The 21,286-nt window shown below is 34.6% G+C and overlaps 1 protein-coding gene across 2 annotated transcripts in view; it reads left to right on the top strand.

Moving 5' to 3' along the window:
• The window catches only part of AGO2 (argonaute RISC catalytic component 2), a 134,964-nt gene extending 114,604 nt beyond the window's left edge, over positions 1-20,360 (top strand). For both annotated transcript variants that reach the window (XM_074264727.1, XM_074264722.1), the window contains exons 14-19: positions 5,440-5,530; positions 9,141-9,335; positions 11,532-11,666; positions 14,311-14,412; positions 17,444-17,643; positions 19,311-20,360. In XM_074264727.1, coding sequence (XP_074120828.1) covers positions 5,440-5,530; positions 9,141-9,335; positions 11,532-11,666; positions 14,311-14,412; positions 17,444-17,643; positions 19,311-19,419 — 832 coding nt within the window. In that variant the 3' untranslated portion in view covers positions 19,420-20,360. The remainder of the gene's footprint in view (positions 1-5,439; positions 5,531-9,140; positions 9,336-11,531; positions 11,667-14,310; positions 14,413-17,443; positions 17,644-19,310) is intronic.
• The last annotated feature ends 926 nt before the right edge of the window (positions 20,361-21,286 follow it).

Here is a 21,286-nt window from a genome sequence, read left to right on the forward strand (position 1 = left end):
GGCTACATAGAAACACAATGGTGGATTCTGAAGTTCCAAAGAGAACTTCAAATTATTTAATTTCTCCTCAGTTTCAACTTTTGGCCCATTACTTCTATTTACTAATGCAATATGTTGAAGTGAATGCTAGAATGAAAAGATTTTTTTCCTGGGCCAGTTTTGTGGCAATGGAACATAATATATTCTGTCTCCTCCATTCCCATTTGTTGAAATCCATTGAATATTTACTTTTTACAATTCAATAGTTCTGTGATCCCATCAATGTGATCATTCCCTTCAGCAGTGCACATTTTAATCTATCTTGATTAAAATCTGCACAGAATTATAATAATTACTGACATTTATTTTATAATGTCCAGTGCCAGGCACTCTGCTTAGTGCTTTGCAAATACTGTCTTATTCATTTTACAGTTGAAAAAAACTAAGTAATCAGAAGTTAAATAACATAGCCAAAGTCACACAGCTAGGAAGTGTCTGGGGCTTGATTTTAACTCAGATCTTCCTGATTCCATGCCCCTTACTATCTACTTTGCCATCTGGTTGCTGAGAACAAATGTGATTTTGAGGGTCAAATGTGATTTAGAGGAGAGGAAAACGCAAGAAAGGAGAATTGGGAGAACTAAGCTCTAAACTCAGCCCTATTACTAGCTAGTAAGTTATTTAAAACTCTTGCTCAAATTTTCTTATCTGTTAAGGAAGGATATTACAGCAGATGATCTCTAAGGTCCTTTCCATCTTTAAAATACTGATTCTTTAATGTACCAGGTGGAAATAATTTAATGTAAGAACACAGGCAAACTTCTGTCTCATTACTAAGATGGTTGTTCAACATTTTAACTGGGGAAAAAAGATGAGCTACGGCATTCCTCTCTCCCATTCTTCCTGGGCTTTGGTATAAAGCCTAGATGTTTGAGGGCAAGGCTTGACCAGACTATTATGGTTTAGAATGATTTAATACTTGCCTTAAAAGTTGCTAACCCTTGAATAACCAAGGACAAGAAGCCTTAATATTCAAAGATCTTTTTAAGGAGACAGAATCATAGAATTTTAGAGTTGAAAGAGACTTTAGACATGATACCATCCTGTTGTTTCATTTTCTTTTTAAAAAATTCAGTGTATATCTTTTTATGAACTCCAGATTCTTTCTCCAGACCCTCCCTTTTACCCCATGAGATGACAAGAAATACAATACCTATTATACATATGAAGTCATGCACACATTTCCACATTAGCCACATCCCCCCCCCAAAAAAAAAAAAAAAAAGAAAGAAAAAAATACTTCAGTCTTTACTTAGACTCTAGCAATTTTCTCTCTCTGTAGCTGGATTTTTTTTTTTTTAAATCATGTCCTTTGGAATTGTTGTGGCTTATTATATTGATCAGAATAGTTGTCTTTTGTAGTTGATTTTGCTTAACAATATTGTTGTTACTATGTAAAATGTTCTCCTAGTTCTACTCTTTTCATTTTGCAATAATGTAAGTTCCCTGGTTTTTCTGAAACCATCCCTTTTTTTTTTTCTTATGGTACAGTAGTATTCTTTCATAATCATATATCACAAATTGTTTAACCATTCCCCTTGAGTTCCAATTCTTTGTTATCATAAAAAGAGCTGCTAAAAATTTGTGTGTTTGTGTGTATACACACACACATACACACACACACACACACACACACGTCCTTTTTCTTTGTCTCTTTGAGATACAATCCTAATAATGATATTGTTGGGTCAGTTTTAGAGACTTTTGAGCATAGTTCCAAATTGTACTCCAGAATGGTTGGACCAGTTCATAGTACTAATCAACAGTTTATTTGTGTTCCTATTTTTCCACATCTCCTCCAGCATATATCATATTCTTTTTTCTATCATGTTAACCAATCTGATGGGTATGATATCTCAGAGTTGTTTTACTTTGCTTTTCTCTCATTATTAACACATTATTTTCCAAAGGAGGAAATCAAAGTCTTGAGTTGGATAGTGATTTAAATCATAAAAAAACTGATGAATCTTTGTTAGCAAACTGGACCATAATACTTCGTTCCTAAGAGTTCTGTGTACAAGTTGATCATTTTGCAGTCAAGACTGGACTAAATTTTCTTCTCTGATATACCTGGGTAGTAGAAAGAGTGCTCAGTGCCTTTGGAGTCATAGGACTGCAGGCAAACAACAGCCTCTTGGGGTTTTAGTTACTGTCTCTGTCTTATAAGAGGATTGCACTGTGAGAGGTCCTTTCAGCCTTTCATCTCCTTATGCTCCTGTAAAATAGTAACCCCACCAGGTTGAAGAAAGTTAATGGAATTAAATAGTTTGAAGGTTTATTAAATGTTCTAGAAAGGAAATAGAATTCATCTTCCATAATGTCAGCTAATCTGTTAAAAGAACCTGATTTTTGCAACTGAAAAATTATGATGTTGATGGTTATGATGTCTCTGTATGATTCCTCCTCTTCCCTCTATTCTTCCCTTTCTTTGTGTTTATCTCTCCTTTCTCTCTTTCACAAAAATAACTCACATACACATAGAGAAAAATAATTTTAATTTTCATATTTACAACTAGTCAAAGCTCATAATCTTTTCCTCCCCCAACTCCGGCAAAAAAGAAGTCTCACTTTTGGTTGCATTCAGATTGTATTCCAAGATGGTTTCAAATTAATCCATGGAGTCTATTAAATATAAAAACCTATGATGGCTCTTCATTTGAATTAATCTGCTGACTGTATCTGCAGTCATCACTCTACTTCCAAACTGAGCCAGCTTCCTATCTTACGCAGATAAGCAGTTTTTACTTGACTGAATTTCAGCTGAACCAAGAGCAGTTGTCAGGACACATGATTAATGTGTGGGAAACGTGTTGCATAGACATAGAACTCATTTTCCTCTTCTTCCTGCTATGCTGTGCAGAATATAATCATTGTGACTGAATGAACTGTTTTTTCAAACTTGGGGGCATCATTTTATGGAATTAATATAGGAATATAAGAAAAAGGAAAGCTTCTTGTTTTCATATACCATGTATTCCTTAGATGAATAGTGTTAAGTAAAATACCTTTTAAGTGGCCATGACTCATAACAAGAATAATGACCAATAAGGTTTGGAAATGTCTTTTTAATGGGCTCTGTAGATTGTTTTGTATTGTCAGAGTCCCATAACTATGGGAAAGTTGGTGAAATAATTGTCTATGATGGGGAGGACCTCACATTCTCTAATGGGGTCCATTTCATGGTCAGTACAAGTACTAACTAATTAATGCCTGATGGTTTGCTAGTGATAATCCTTTCTCTTTACCAATTTTTAAACAAGATATTCTTAGCCTGGCATGTTTGAACTTTTTACAAGTTTTGATAGCCTTTTGAATTGTAGGTGTTTTATTTTATGCGCTTAAAATCATTATTCTGAGAAGGTGTTCATAGATTTCACCAGACAGCCAAGGAGGTCTGTGATACAAAAAAGGATAAGAAAGCTTTGCTCTGCAATGATCAGGGGATGTCAGGCTGCCAGGTGGTTCAGTGAATAGAATGCTGAGCTTAAAGTCAGGAAAGTGACCTCAGACACTTAATGGCTGTGTGACATAGTAAGTCACTTAACCTTTGTTTGTCTTAATTCATTGGAGAAGGAAATGGCAAACTACTCTGGTAACTTTGCCAAGAAAACCCCATACAGAATCAAGAAAAGAAAGACAGGACTGAATGACTAAAAATAAACAATAACAACTTCAGAAGACTCAGCTTTAAAAAGCAATCATTACTAAGAATGTAATGAAATTCTTTAATGGAAAGAATGATTCAGATTCTTCATAAAGCTATAGCTGTTGAGTAAAGCTTTGACACTATTGTGTTAGACACATTATTTCCTAGAGTTTAGAACAAGTAGTATTGGTCCATTTTAATTAACAGAGATTAGGCTTTACTTTCTGCCGTACTATTATCTGAAATTCTATTAAAGTTTTTTTTTAATTCTCCTTAAATGCAAGTAGCAAAACTGCCCTAAACAATCATTTCATAGTACTGCATTCAGTTCAATTTTAATTGACATTCTAATTCAGCTAATACTGTTTATTATGGAATAATCATAATATTGTACCATAATAACTTATTTTCTATAGTGCTTTAAGGTTTTATAAATCATTTTTTTTCCATAATCACGTTATAAGTGTGATCATTGTCCTAATTTTAACCGTGAGGTAACTGAGCTTTAAAGAATTTAAATTATTTGCCCAGATTAACCTAACTGGTTATGGATCAGAGCCTGAATTGGAACCAAATCTAGCTCTCTTTCCCTTGTATAACATTACATTTTCTAGGATCGTTACAATTTCTATTTATCTTTCCCCTCCATGTTTCATTGATGTCTCTTCTTTTATACATCATAGTAATTTCTCAGTGAGTCCTTTCTTGTGTCAAAGAAAACTATTATTCAGGAGGAACAGGGACAAGCATTTATTAATCATCTAGTATATGCCAGATATTGTACTTTACAATTACTGCCTCAAAGTTGGCTAATAAAACATCTGTTTCTGTTTCTACAATTCTCCATCTCTGCTGAGAGTAGGGAACTATGTTTTATTGTCTGTTCTTTAGAATAAAGATAGCCATTACAAGTATTATTGTTTTCATTTATATTATTAGTTATTGTGTACATTGTTTTCATGGTTCTATACTCTTTGCTTTGCATCATTTTATACAAGCCTTACTATGTTTTATTGGGGGTGGTCTTGAAGAATAACTATTTCACCAATACAGGAAGGATAGGCCCCAAGATCTGAAATGGTGCAGTCATTAAGTATGATGTATATTGAATTGAGTTTTAGCCGAGACACAAATAGCTTCATCTGTGACTAAGGATTTATACCAGGTCCCTAGGCTGAATGTAGACAAAAGTTACTAAAACTTTTGAAATAGGGTCCAACTATGGTCCGATGGTAAGAAAATAAACTGTGGGTCAAAAAATCAGGGGTCAAGGCTACATTTCACTTTTGACTATATATGATCTTTTTATTCTTTTCAAAGAAGTAACATTCTTTGAACTTCAGTTTCCTGATCTTTAAAATGGGGAGAAGCATTTGTAATCTTCACTTCCTAGTGATACTCAAAACAAAGTGACAGTTATAAAACTCTTGGCAACTGTGAAGTACCTATAAATGAGGTATTGGTTCATTGGTTTTGTCTTTGAAAACCAGATGTTTCTTTCATATCTTGCTTTAGTTGAGAGAGGAAAATGTATTGATCCATGGCTGGAGCAGGAATTCCTGAGGAGTCTTGAATATGCCAAAGAACAGATGTACTATAGTACAGATTCTTCTTAGTCCTAAGGAATCTCTCTAGGTAAATTTTGTAGATGCAAAAAAGCAGTCTTCCAGTACCGTAATAACAGTAGATATGGTCAGACAATGCAGATGTGTATTTTACAGTTTATTTTAAGAATATAATATTCTTTTCGTTAGGCCTCCAGTATTTCAGCAGCCTGTCATCTTTTTGGGTGCAGATGTCACTCACCCCCCAGCAGGAGATGGAAAAAAGCCTTCTATTGCCGCAGTAAGTCACTTATATTTTTTTCTTTTCACCTCTCAGTTAAAGAAATTTCCTTTAAAATCCTTGTACTACTTTTATTGTGTCTATTACATTGCTCTCTGAAAGATCAGAAAAAATAGAAACATCTATGATGAGAAAACTTTATTTTAATTTTTGAAAATTATTTTTAAACACTATCAATACATATTTTTCTTTATTAGCATATGCATGGATCAATACTTCTGTATAATTTTACTTTCCTTTCAGAAAGGACACTTTTTAATGATGTGACTGCTATTTAGACCAACATAGTTTTTGTAGTTTCATAATTTCTTTGCAGTGGGGACTAAGAAATTATATTTATTCATAAAGTGGATCATTATTAAATTACCGAAGTGTCAAAAGTTTCTCAGTAATGACCAATAAGAAATGGATGTGCCAGTGGATTGGATTAGCTGTCCACTAAATATCCTTCCAGTACCCAGATTCTCTGTTTTTATACTTTTACTGATCAAAAATCACAAACACACTATGTTACTTTGAAACTGACTCAATTTATGTATTTAGAAACGTGAATTGTTTCCCCAAACATGGAAGATTTCTAGTATGAGTTTTGACTCTACCCTGCCTGCCTCTTTTTTCTCCCTTTTTTTCCTTTTCTTCCTCCTTCCCTCCCTTCTTTACTCCTTTCCCTGAGGGTTAAGTGACTTGCCCAGGGTCACACAGCTCATAAGTATTTAGTATCTGAAGCTGGATTTAAACTCAGGCCCTCCTGACTCTAAGGTTATTGCTCTATTTATTGTGCCCTCTTGGTGCCCTTTTGTTTGATTTCTTTGGATTTTTAAAAAAATGTTATTTTTTTTCAAAAATTCAGTAGTATTGTATTTTCCAATTACATTTAAAGGCAGCTTTCAACATTTCATTTTTATAAGATTTTGAGTTCCAAATTTTCTTTTCTTCTTCCCTGCCTTATTTCCCACCTCCCCAAAACAGTAAGGTTATACATATACAATTATTTAAAACTTTTTCATATTAGTCATGTTGTGAAAGAAAAATCACATCAAAAGTGGAAAACCATGAGAGAGAAAGCAAACAAACAAAAATGGTTAAAATACTATGCTTCAATCTGCATTCAGTCTACATAATTCTCTTTTGATGAGGATGGCAGTTTCCATGCAAAATTTATTGGAATTATGTTAGATCACTGAATTGCTGAGAAGAGCTAAGTCTAACCTAGTTGGTCATCACACAATCGTGCTATTACCATATACAGTCTGTTTTTTATTTTGCTTACTTCACTTAGCATCATTTCTCGTAAGTCTTTCCAGGCTTTTCTGAAATCAGCCTGTTCACCATTTCTTATGGAACAATAATATTCCATTACATTCATTTATCATAATTTATTCGGTCATTCCCCAATTGATGGACAACTACTTGATTTCCAATTTTTTGCTACTACATTGTTGCACATATGGGTTCTTTACCCTCTTATATGACTTCTTTGGGATGTAGCCCTAGTAGTGAGAATGATGGATCAGAGTATGCCTAATGTTATAGCCCTTTGGGCATAGTTCCAAATTGTTCTCCAAAATGGCTACATCAACTTAACAATTCCACCAACAATGAATTACTATTCCAGTTTGCCCACATCCCCTCCAACATTCAGCATTATCTTTAGGACAATGGTAGTATCCAATTTATTAGACTATAATATGAGTGTGAATTATATATATTTTAAAATTAACACGTAACACAAAGCTCATAGGACAGATACTTCAGAGTATTCTACCAAGCCTAAAGTTTTATCATCTAACCATAAAAATCTCAAAGTTGGAAGATCCCTCAGAAGTCAGTTTCTCTAATTCGTATCTTAGTAATTTCTGCAACCTGCCTCTATCACAAATATCATCTAACCTCTATTTGAAGACCTGAAGTGATGGCAAGATAGGATAGATAACTAGGTAGTGAAGTAGAAGTTCAAATCTAGTTGTAGATGTGTACTAGTTTTATGGTCCTGGACAAGTTAAGTGACTTAACTTTCCTATTTGGCTTAGTTTTCTTATCTATAAAATGAGCTGGAGAAGACTGACAAATCACTGCAATGTTTTTGCCAGGAAAACCCCAAATGGAGTCACAAAGAGTTGGACACAGTTGAAAACAACTGAACAACAATAGGACAAAGCTTAGAAACAGTAATTTGGCCATGGGTTAGCCATTCAGTTTTGAGAGCAGAACTAGAACTAGCACCTTAATCTTAAAAATGCTTCTGGTTTCATTATACAATGCTGATTCTCTGACTGAGTCCTCATTTTATTTTATTTTTTGATAGGCAGAAATTTTGAAGATATATGGCTCAAAAATTATTGTTGTTATGTTTTGGGGCATTATAGTTAAATTCAGATTTTTGATAAAATGGGAAAAATATGATTTTAGCCTCCTTCCTGATTCAGTTATTCGAAATGGGTTTTTTAAATCTATTGGCATTATATTCATCTCAACATGAGCAATTTGAGCCTCAAACTTTTATTTTTTAACCTTGACTAATTGCTTTTTAATAGGCGCTAATGAGTTAACATTAACAGATTTTCTTTTTCAAGTTTGAATTTGGAGAATCTGATAAATGAGTCCTGTAGATTGTCTCATTATCACCTGGAAATAAGCCAAAAAAAAAAACAAAAACTGATTCAAACTGACTTTGGAAGATTTTTCTGAAAAGATGTAATTAAAACCCAAATTTTGTTGGGGAAGTTTTAGGTGAAAAGCAAAAGGCATATCTAAAAGTTGTTCTATTTCTCTGTATTTGTTGGTTATTACTTTGTATTATATAATAAGATTTTCTTTTTCCTGAACAGCTCTTAAAAATTAATAAATAGAAAGGTAGCATGTAAGCTTTGGGGTCAGGAAGACCTCGATTCAAGGACAGCCTCTGTTATATTTGCTGAATATGTGACCTAAATGGTGCTCTTAGGAAATTTAAGACTAGGCAACTTTTCTGCTTGAAATTATCAATAAATTGCTGGTTTCCATCATCAGAGGGAGTTTACTAATGAAATCACAAACACCTCCCCTCCCCTCACCTCATTCATTACTGCCTAAATGTAGTCAGCATGGAAGAAAAAGTAAATGGTCACTTTATAAGACTATGAGATTAGATTCTGACCCTCAAATATTCTTTATCCTTTCCCTCTGCCTGTGCTTAATAGCAAATAAAGCTCTCATCTTTCTGAAGTAGTTTATACAGATGTGCTCAAATACCTAAAAAAATTTCTTTCCCTTGCAACAATCTATCATTCTTGGAGGGTAGGGCACGGGAGCCCTGCTTGGGGGTCATAATTTATTACTTAGAGAAATCTCTCTGTTTTGGAATTTTCCTTTTAATTTAAAATTCAATGTGCAATGACAATAATCATGTGCACAATGAAATATGGAGTTCAAAAGCAAAGGTTAAGTTTTTCCATTGGTGGGGAAGCTGGCATAGATGATATCCAAGCCCCTTTCCAAAATTATGATCTAATGATTTCTTGTAAAATATGTGATGATAATCTTAAAATCATAAAGTTAGTCTCCTTTATTGGGATTTTTTTTTTTAATGGCAAGACAGTTTAAAGAAATCTGAATTCTTATTTTTCAATAGGTTGTAGGGAGCATGGATGCCCACCCCAATCGTTATTGTGCAACAGTGCGTGTTCAGCAACATCGGCAAGAGATCATCCAAGATTTGGCTGCAATGGTCCGAGAACTACTTATTCAGTTCTATAAATCAACACGCTTCAAACCAACTCGCATCATCTTCTATAGGGATGGTGTTTCTGAGGGACAATTTCAGCAGGTTGGGATAATTTTTCTTCTGCTCTCTTCCAATCTTCATTTTTTTCCATTGATTTTCATGACTGATTTGATAATAATTAGTGTAGTTTATGTTTGTCTTATTTTTATCATTATTACACATTTCTCTGTCACAAGGATTCTTATTCTTTTTTGTATCATAAACCCCTTTGGCAGTCTGTTAAAGACTATACTCCTTCTCAGAATAATGTCCTAAAGTGCATAAAATAAAATCAGCTAGATTACAAAGGAAAGCAATTATTTTGAAATATAGTCATCAAAATATTTTTAAACAAAGTTTATGGACACTGGGTTAAGAATCCCTCCTAGCATTTGAATGTTTGTAAAATGCTTTTCTCATCATGCTGTTAAGTTTTTATTATAGGTATTGTTGTCCCCATTCATTCTTGCTTAGAGATGCAGAAGTTACATGATTTCCCTGTGATCACAAGGCTTAGTAAATCATAGAACTGGAAATCATAGATAGTAATATTTCATTTCTCATTTACTCTTTTAGACTCTTTTCTTTGGAATCCAGGCAAACCAAGCCTGCTTACTTTAAGGTTTCTTCATCCTTCATAATATTCAACTTTATCTGTTATTTGGGACTACTGCTCCTGAGAGTACAGATAAGCCAATGGCCTTCACCCCTTCTCATTGATGATTGTTCTCATTCTTATACGAATTAAAGTTTTATAAGTTTTCTCTTCTTCCCCCCATGAGGGAGATATCATAAAAATATTCTAAATGAAAAAACTGAAGTAAAGAGTTTCTTCACCATTATGGCTGCTCTTCTAGATGCTGTCCAATGAATCCGTATCCTTCCTAAAATCTAATCTTTAGAACATAACTCAGACCATTAATGTTGATCACTACCTCTTTCTAAGCTTATAGGTTTAAATAGTTGTTGAAAAGTCATCACCCTGGAGCCAAACAAGTAAGGCATCTCTTCCAATATGCTATATAATGATTTCAGTTTTGGATATTTGGGATTTGAGATTGCATTAACATGCTGTCTCTAAAATTGGGGTAACAGAATCTGATCTAATGAGAGTCAGATGCAATCTTAATTTTAAGATCTCTCCTAAAAATGATAAGATTGGTGAATATTAAGAATTGCATTAGTTCAAGGCCCTTTCCATATTCTTTGTTGCCTCATTGCTTCACTTGTTTTAAAGCACTATTGGATGATTAATTTTAGAAAATTCCTGGTTTGAGATCCAAATAGAGATGTCTATATGACAATATTGAACTGTTGCTCTGGCAGAATTAGAGCTGAAAAAAATTTGAAATCCATTTGCATAAAGTTTGTATTTTTGACTCCATAGAAGCAAATGAAGTCACCAAGAAAGAGAATATCAAGAAGAAAGTAGAAACCAGGGAAAGAGAAAATATCTAGGAGGAAATAGTATCAGAAGGTTCGAGTAGGATGAGGACTGAGACAAGGCCATTGGATTTAATTATTTAAATAGCATTGGTAACCTTAGAGAGGGAATTCCCATGTTTTGAATAATCAGTCCAGCCCAGATATTCTCATATGTACTTTGTCCAATCAAAATGCCTTTTCTGTCTTTGTTCTCCCTCTATTACCAGTTATATCTCCCCTGTAAATATAACTTGAACTATGCTATTAGAAATTCCCAGTCAGGTAGTCCCATTGTCCTGAATAATGAAAAATGCTTTACTAGTCTTTGTAGCTCTTTGCCATTTTTCTTCTGTTTGTTGTCCTCCTATTTTTTTGCTCACAAATGTCTAGTAATGACTTTCATTGAAAATCTTATCAAGCTTTTTTTATTTTTAAGTTGGTTTATCCTTCATTGCTTCTCTGCTTCATAAGATAATGTTCCTCATAATCTTCACTATCTGACAGCAGTTTGTATTGTAAGCCATTGTTGCTTTTGGCTATACTTTCTGTCTGGCAAGTAAGCCATGTGTTTCTATTTGCTGACAAGGCACTTTCTGGTGGCAATGGATTTATTTTAAAACTTCAATATGAAATTATTATAATTTGTATTGATATTATTTCTATTATGCTTTTCCCATTTTTCATTGTCAGTTCTTTAATTCAAAATTGACTTCAGCTGTACAGCATAGTTTTGTTTTGTTTTTTAAGTTCAAATTAACATTATTAAAGGATTTAATATAGGTTCTAAGTCACTTTAAAAGCTCAGTAATTCCTATTTTTTTCTATTTTACTTAGGTTCTTCATCATGAGCTGTTGGCCATCCGAGAGGCATGTATTAAACTAGAAAAAGATTACCAGCCTGGAATTACATTTATCGTTGTTCAGAAAAGGCACCACACCAGGCTTTTCTGTACCGACAAAAATGAACGGGTAAGTTACCGCAGTCCATAAGTGAAGAATTGGTATCACTCCTGAGCTTACCATATAAGGATAGATCAGATTTTCCAAAAGTGTAAAACTTAGGAAATGTGAATCATCCATAATTTCATATAGTTTCCAGATTTTTTTAATATCTATCCTTCCCTTATCTTCAGTCTTAAAATTAATGGCACACAACACTTTTAACTCTGCTCTACCCTTAGTCTGTATACCACTTCTGCACAGAATGGACTCTTTTTTTTTTTCCTCCCTTATCACTGAAGCACAACTATTATCATAGGTTATTACTAAATGAGTTCTGTCATGAGTACTTGCCAAAAATCTCACCTTTAATAATTAGAGAGAATTGGGATGGGTTAGGATTCATCAGTTTTTGAATACCTGTTGAAGTAGAAGGCTAATGCTAATTTGTGTTGGATTTTTACGTATGTCTGAAAGCTTTCAAGGATCAACTAGGCCTACTGTTTCACAGGACTGTTAAATGATATAATTTAAATACTGATGCCAATTGTGTTCCATATCATCACTCTTATGGCTCACTATATGGGAACTCCTGGGTAAGCCTGTTGTTAATTACTTAATAAGTGCTATGTACTGACATTTCTATTAAAATGCTCTTTTGCTCTTTTATAATGTTTGCAGTATAGATCATTTCACAAGTGCCTATAAATCAGCTAAAAGCAGTTGATTGACTTAACAAAACTTGGCATTTAGGCAGAAAGGAGGAAATTTAGGTATTTAGGAGGAAAAGTTTCATAGTTATGATATTTACTATTCTAATGGTATAGTGGTTAGAACAATCAAATTTTAAGTTAAAAGGACTAGCTTTGAAACTTGGCTGTTTGATTAAGGAAACAAGCCACTTCATCTCTGTGCCTCGGTTTCTTCTGCCTTTATATGAGTCAAGTCCTTTGTCAGCTTTAATTGCAAACATGAATGTACTATTTCACATAAAATATTGCTGATATGAACTTTAATTTCAGATTTTTGGAGAAGCTTGTGATCTTTGAAAGTATTATTCAGTTACCTATGTAGAATCCAAACTATTCACTTCTTCCTATTTTAAGTCTGGGCCCAACTCATTATCTATTCACATTCGGTCCAGAGTTCTAGACCAGTTTATACAGCTGTCTTTCCAACTAGATATTGCAGTCTAAACAATAGGAGTTCTTCATTTACTTGATTTGTTCTTGTATGGATTTCTAGGCCAAACTCCCAAGTGACTTGGATTCTCATTTAGTGGCTTATGCAATGTTCCTAGCACTGCACATTGTCAGACTTAAAGAGGAACATCTGAAGAACCTTGCCATCTTTAGGGAATCCCTTTCCATTTGGATAGCTGGCATACTTTGTATTTAATACCTCATGTTATTAATATTAAAAATGAAAATTTAATGTGTTAGCATTGTCATTTTTATTATATTGTCAAAATCTAACCATGAACACTGTATATTCCTCTAGTTATTTAAGTTGGTTATTTCTTTAAAGAATACTTTGTAGCTTAATCTGTACAATATACAGCAGTTGGAGGTTTTGTGCAGAACAATATTTTAGGAAGGCACAATCTAATAATGATGTAATATATGGATTTGAGTAGTAAAATATTTTGAGGAAGATGCCCAAATCATAAAGCTATTGAAATATTTCAGGGATAGGCATATTTTGAAGGAATAATTGAACGCAACATTTTTTTTTTTTTTCTTTCTGAGGCTGGGGTTAAGTGACTTGCCCAGGGTCACACAGCTAGGAAGTGTTAAGTGTCGGAGGGCAGATTTGAACTCAGGTCCTCCTGAATTCAGTGCTGGTGCTCTCTCCACTGCGCCACCTGGCTGCCCCCAGAACACAACATTTTTACTATCTCAGTGGGGAGAAATAGGAAGGTTCTGAGGTGATAACAACATTTTGTACCACTCTCTGTACCTCAAGTTGAAAATTTTAAAATTTGAATCTAAATTAAAGTTTCTTTTAATTCCTCTCCTTGTATTTAACTTTTTTTTTTTTTTTTCATTTTTCTCTGCTTAAATAGGCTTGCTTGCCCATTATTATTGTTACTACATCAATAGTGTTGTAAGATCTTGAAAGAAATCTGTTCTTGTGTCATTATTTATCTTAAAAAGATATTAGGGGGTAGTTAATAAGTGTAGTGGATAGAGCACCAGCCCTGAAGTCAGGAAGACCTGAGTTCAAATTTGGCCTCAGTCACTTAACACTTCCTGTCTGTGTGACCCTGGGCAACTCGAGTAAACCCAATTGCCTCAGCAAAAAAAAAAAAAAGGTTATTAGGCATTGAGAGACCAAACAAGTTTGATATTTTTACATAGTTTTCCATCTTAAGGTAAGATTTTGTAATCCAGCATATCAAATTAAAAATTACCCTAATAATAGGATTGCTGCTGTGGATTGCTTAAGTATAAATTGTAGCATACAATAGTGTACTGAGCTTTTCTAAGAAATCCTAAAAAAAAAATAACTGTAATCAGAGTCTGCTTGGTTTTTGTTTGGAAGTTTTTAAAAGTAAAGTATTTGATATCAGAATTCATTATAATTTAGTATGTTCTAGAAGTTGTTTTTTAATGTATGATTTAACTATGTCCATTTGTATTATTTCATATTACTTACTCCTCTTTTACTATAGGTTGGAAAGAGCGGAAATATTCCAGCAGGGACAACAGTAGACACCAAAATTACCCACCCATCTGAATTTGACTTTTACCTGTGCAGCCACGCTGGTATTCAGGTAGGGCCAAACATTTCAGTGTGACCTGAAGACAGTTTAATCATGATCACTTATATATGGCAACTCTGGATTAATTGTAGAATTTCCTAGCCAAATGATTGTTGAATGTCTACACCATAAGAGAAATGGTTACAGATGTTATTTACATATTTTTTCTTCATTAGATTGTGAGTTCCTTCATTGGAGGTAGGTGCTATCTTTATATCCTCAGCATTTAGCACATTGTCTGGCATACATTAGGTAATTAATGTTTGGGACAGGTAGATGGTTCAGTGGGTAGAATGCTGGGTCTGAAGTCAGGAAAACCGAAGTTCATATATGACTTCAGATACTTCACTAGCTGTGTGACCCTTGACCCTGTTTGCCTCAGTTTCCTTGTCTGTAAAATGAAAGAGAAGTAAATGGCAAACCACTCCAGTTCTTTTTTCCAAGAAAACCCCAAAGAGTCCAATGCTACTGAAGGATCTTGTTTTTTGTTCAATCAGTTGTGTCCAGCTTTCCCCTGTGGATCCTAGCATGCTGGTACTATTCCTGGGATTTTCTTGAGAAAAATACTGATGTAATTTGCCATTGCCTTCTCCAGCTCATTTTACAGATGAAAAAAATTGAGGCAAACAGGATTTAGTGACTTGTCTAGGCTCTCACAGTTAGTGTCGATTCCATCTTTGAATTTAGGTTTTCTTGATTCCAGACCCAGGGTTTTAACCACTTAATAACCTGATCAAACTAATTGCTAAGTTTTCTCTAGATGCTCATTACCTCTTGTTTGGATATTATGATACGGAATTGTTAGTTCCTGTGTCTCTCCTCTCTTCTCCATCTGCTACATAATTCCAATACAATGATAGATTCAGTGTTATGCTAAGAGTTCTTTAAGCATTTGTCATCGAATCCTTCCAAGCTGATATTACCAAAACACAGATCCAGCCTTTTGTGTAAATAGATAAATACATGAATGGATAGATGGATGTCTCCTTATTGCCACTAGGAAAATATAAATTTCTCAGTTTGGCATTTAAAGCCTTTCACAGTCTGTTGCCCATATGCCTTTTCTAGTCTTTCTTCATATTACTCACCTTTACTTATACTATATTAATCTAACTAGCCTGCTAATTGCTCCTCATAGAGGATGTTCCATTTCCCACCTCCTACTTTTACATAAGTAATTCTCTATGTCTGGGATGTAATCTCTCTTCCCTTCTTCCTCATAGAATTCCCAGCCTCCTTCAAATTATAGTTCATGGACCACCTCTTAAATGAGGACTTTCCTACATATCTATGTCAAACCAGGTGTTAATACCCTCCTGCTCTTGAAAATACTTTGTATATATGTTTGTATTTATCTGTGTACAAATTATAGTCTCCTCTTTCCCACTGAACACAATGTAAATAAACTCTGAGGTCAGGGAGAGTTTCTTTTTTGGCTTTGCTTCATCAGTACCTAAAATAGTGTCTTCACAGAGTTGGCATTTAATAAATTTTATTTTCCCCCCCAATAAAGTAGGAGTCAAGATCTGTTTAGGAACTCAAAGATGGTATAAGTGGGTTAAGAGCAAAAGTTAAAAGTATGGAATTGCTCCTGTAGAAAAGGTAATTAAGGAAGAATACAAGGATTACTGTGCCACAATTAAAATGAGATAACATCTCAGTTTTTCCAGCTGTTCTCTAATGTACTTTGGGAGGAAGGAGCAGAGAAGATAGAATAAGGTGGGGTAGGGAGGTTGGAAGAAGAATGGTATTAAGCAGTATGATTGACAAAAGGACAAGGGACTTATAAATAATAGAAATTATAGAATTGTAGGACTCCATTGGTCCTGGATTCAGGAGGAATTGAGTTAGCCTCAGACACTTAAACACCTGTGTGACTCTGGACTTAAAACTATTGCCGCCCTCAAAAAATGTCTGAAATAAAATACATAGAATTGCAAAAATAGCAAATTAAGTTAACTTTCCATTATTAAAATATAAAAATAAGTTGCTGGACCCCAGGTTAAAAAAACAAACATGGAATGATGTTCACAGTAAAAGCATAGAATTTCTTTATAACTTGTAAAGCAAAAGGTTGGTAGATTAGATCGATGGATGGATGAGGTTGGACAAATTAAATTAGAGATCTTGATAGAGGAATTTCAGAATTGCACATTATACATACACGGTCCAATATTGCATGATAGTGAAATCAAGGAACATGTCCACCTTTATGGGTGAGTAGTATAGGACCCAGCTTCTTAAACTGTGGGTCCTAACTCCATATACGATCTCATAACTGAATTGAATGCAGAGTTCATGAAATCATGATTTATCAGTAAATATTTGATTTGTACCTATTCTATATGTCTATATGTAGGGGTTTCACGTAAAAAGGGGTTGCAAATATGAAATGTTTAAGGAGCCCTGATAATAAAGCATTAGTGTCAAACTCAAATGGAAATGGATTCCTGCCACCTCCTATTGACTTAAAAAATAAAAACAAAACAAAACACTAATATTATCTACATTGTACTTTTATTTATTTTGTTAAATATTTCCCATTTACATTTAATTTTTTTTTTAGTGCACTCAGGAATCTGTAGAGTGAGGGTGTATAATCTGGGAATTGAAACCGTTAATGAAGCCAGGGAGGGTAATTGAAGATGAAAAATTAACTTTTATATTGCGTCCCTATACATGAAGCTGGAATTGGGGAAGAAAGGAAGACCTAATCAGGTGCTGAATTTTTTGGTGAATAAGGAAGGAAACAATTATCTAGAATCCAATGGATCATTGCCTCAAAGATTTGAATCAGGTGATAAAGACTGGCTAATATAGATTGTATGAATCAGATGAATGCTTAAGTGGCTTTCCCCTCCAATTTCCACCACCCATTCAGCCTCCCCCCAAAAAGGAGGAAATAACAGTGAAGGAAGAAAGAATCTGCCCATTTGTTTTCTTGGCCTACTATATGATAACACTAAGGTAATTATTTCTTACCTAGACAATTGCTTTGTTTATTTTTAAACTGGAGTTTGACTTTATCTATTTTTATCTTTAGGGAACAAGCAGGCCTTCACACTATCATGTCCTTTGGGATGACAATCGTTTTTCTTCAGATGAACTACAAATTTTGACTTATCAACTGTGTCATACCTATGTGCGCTGTACACGCTCTGTGTCCATCCCTGCACCAGCCTACTATGCGCACCTGGTGGCCTTCAGGGCCAGATATCATTTGGTGGATAAAGAACATGACAGGTAAGTAGCATTCTCCTCCTCATTCAGTTAGCAGTATTCCAGGGCTATAAGCTATATGGTTGTTGTCAGAACCACTGGTTAAGCTATACAGTGAAGTAAGAAGTTCTAGGTGAAAACTGACTTTTCTTCATAAAAATGGCATTATTTTAAAACCATGATTTGCCATCTCCTCTTTGGATTGGCTGTTAATCACCTCCTAACACACAATCTTTCTCTCTCTCTCTCTCTCTCTCTCACACACACACACACCCCTACAAAATTAGGAGAAATAATTCAACTAATTTGAAAATGTCCTGAAAATCTTGTTAAAAGAAATGCTTTTTTAAAAACTGGGATTTTTTTTCCTTGGCTTGACAATTTTTTGTTCATATCAACAATTTGGGGTTAAGTGACTTGCCCAGAGTCACACAACTAGGAAGTGTTAAGTGTCTGAGGTCAGATTTGAACTCAGGTCCTCCTGACTTCAGGGCTTGTGTTCTATCCATTGCTCCACCTAGCTGCCCCCTTATCAACAATCTGAAGGATATGATCTAATAGAATAATTGGGTTTTTGAAAAATTAAATTGCAGTGCAGTGGGAAGAGCATTAGGAATCAAAGAGACTCAAATTCACATCCCAGCACTTATGGTTCCCATGTTGTATAAATAAAGTGGCAGGACTGGATGATCTTTTAGTTCTGACTTATTAGAATTATTCTCATTTGTTGTTGTTCAGTCATGTCCAAACTCTTTGTGACAGCAAAGATATTGGAGTTGTTTGCCTTTTTTTTCCACCTCATTTTACAGAGGAAACTTAGGCAAATGGGATTAAGTGACTTACTCAGGGTTACGTTATCTGAGACCAGATTTGAACTCAGGAAGACAAGTCTTTTAATTCTAGGTTTGGCACTCTATTCACTGTACCACTTATATACTCATAATAAACTTTAAAATAACTTTAAGTATCTTGAGCAAAAAACAATCTCCAGACTTAGCAAATTCAATTCAAATCTTTTGATATTCAGTATGTCATAATTTTAAGTTTTTCTTAAGCCTTAGTTTTAGCTAGATTTTTCTAATTTGATACCCTTATATCTGTATTAATTTTCTTGGCTACCGTACAACTAGATTGGGGGGGGTGTTTCTAGCTATGGATTTTGGAGGGATTTGGTTTTTTAGCTATTGTTATTGGGTTTTTTGTTTTGTTTATAGTGTGAGGTAGTGGTGAATGTCAAACTCAGAAGCCTACTTAATGACCAAACTTAAAATTGGGGAAATGTTTGACAAAATCATTAAAAATAAAATAGATAGTGTTAATTTATGGTTTTCTAAGTTAATATGCCGTCCACTAGGAATCTTTTTCTATTTTGAGTTTGACAGCCCAATTTTAGGAATTTCATTTTCTTAGCCACTCTGGCCTTGGAGTAGAGAATTCAAAATCATATAATAGAAGAGCAGAAAAGTATCTCAGAGGGCATCTAATCTAACCCTGCTTCAGTTTTCAAATAAAGGACTTGAAGCTTAGCAAGGTTAGCCGACTTAATTCAAGAAACAAATTTAATTTGTGGCAAAGTAAAGACTAGACCTAGACCCTAGGCTAAGTCATCTGTTATTTGTTTTTGTTACCACTATGGAAAATTCACTTTCCAAGTAGATTGAATGTTTGTTCATCTGTTTCCTCCCCTTTAGTGCCGAAGGAAGCCACACGTCTGGTCAGAGTAATGGCAGAGATCACCAAGCACTTGCGAAAGCAGTACAGGTTCATCAGGACACGCTGCGTACCATGTACTTTGCTTAACATGTTTTAGTGTTTAGCGATTTAGTACAGAGTTGGATTCACATGAGACCAGCTACACTCAGACCAACTGTTGCCCAGCCCTCCCATGACAGCCAGCAAGGAGCAGGATGCATCTAGGTTCTTTTCCATGTGCAAGAAAGAAAACCGTCCCTGCATTAAGACTTGGATTTTGAGCTGCAGACCTGTAAAACTCCCCTCCCCCTGCCCTCATCTTTCACTCCCACCCCTGCCACTGTTGGGAATGTGGTTTGCCAAAATCTATAGGCTGCTTTTTCAGAAAACAGACCCAAGTTTCCTAAAATTAATTCAAGAGCTATTATCTCAGGGCTTTAAAAACAAACAAACAAAAAAAAAAAAACCACACACAAACAGACTTTATTTTACCTGTCATTCAATTTACTTGTGAACAATCTAATGCACCACAAAATTGATGGAATTCAAAAGCTGTGACTTTCCTTAAAGAGTACAAAGGAACAAAAACACAGAACACTATTCTGGTTTTAAAGCCTTGGCTATTCCGTATGCATCCACTAATTTTATTTTCAAAGGCAAACTAGTTTGCTCCCATTGTAACTTATAACCAACTTTCTACTAAGCAAATGGCAGATTTATTTTCTGAGCTTTGTTCTCCAATGTCTCCTTTTCTCCTGCGTTATTGATATTTTTATTAGATTAAAACACAAAACTCTTGCCGGAAATAGGACATGTTGAAAACTTTTAAGAGGTCCGAACAATTGGCAGATAAGTGCCATTTTAATAAAATTTTATAGGAAAAAAGAAAAAAAGAAAAAAAGTACCGACAGCTAGTCATAGGATTTGTCCTCTAGGACTGTGATACTTACTTTCCAAAGTCTCTAAAGAATACGGGTCTGTGGTGATAAATACAGTACAATCCTTTTTCACTGTTAAGTCTTTAATGTAAAAAAAAAAAAAAAAAAGATTATATATGGTTAGCAGTATTAATGTGATAGGTTAGGCGCTGTTATTTTATTTGCCAAGGGGTGCTCCTCATATTTTCTGTTTAACATACATATCAAGAGCATTTTGGATTCTAGAAATGAAAACCACCACATCGTGTGGATATTAATGTTTGAGTACAGGAATATGCAATTGACTTTAATGTGACAGAGCTCAGAGAGGCATATAATTAGGTGGGTAGTTTAACCTGCAGTTCCAGAAATAACAAGTGTGCCCATAACACAGCAAGCGGTGTTTTTCCATGAACAGTTCTGATGGGCACGTGCCCTCCCTTCTCCATGGGTTTAAGCACAAAATGGAATTTATTTATTCTTTTGATTATTGGGAAGCCAAAAGATGTTGATGTTCAGGAAAGCAGTTTGGTTTTCTGGTTTTATTATGGAAGTGTCATGGAATCTATGCAGTAAAATATCTAGGAAATCATTGCCGTTTACTTGCGGAGAAAGATTAATCTCTCTGTTATGCATTAAGTCAATAGTAAGAGAGATTTGGCCATTCTCTGAAGAGAAGCATTAAAATTGATAAGTACGAGGCATTTATATTTCTGTCAGGGTTTGCACACTGGGGTCACTTGCATCTATTACATGTATAAACCATTGCACTAATAATATATCATGGACAATTTTGAGGGGATACAAACAAGAACACTGTTTTGTGCTGATTTGCTTTTTTTTTTCCTATGCTATATTTTAAAGCAACTGATCTATGTTAAATGTGTAGACGTAGGAGAAAAGTAATCTTTGCTTCTTCACCCATTAAGCTTTCTCATTTTGTTCTATCATTGAACCACATTTACCTCCAGCCAACATGGCAGGCAACCAGCTTATTTGGAGCTATGGACTGGACTGTGGTGTAGGCTCCTAAGTTCTCTATTTTTTTTTTTTTTTTA

Source organism: Sminthopsis crassicaudata, chromosome 1 (genome assembly GCF_048593235.1).
Source record: "Sminthopsis crassicaudata isolate SCR6 chromosome 1, ASM4859323v1, whole genome shotgun sequence".
Taxonomy (NCBI): Eukaryota; Metazoa; Chordata; class Mammalia; order Dasyuromorphia; family Dasyuridae; genus Sminthopsis; species Sminthopsis crassicaudata.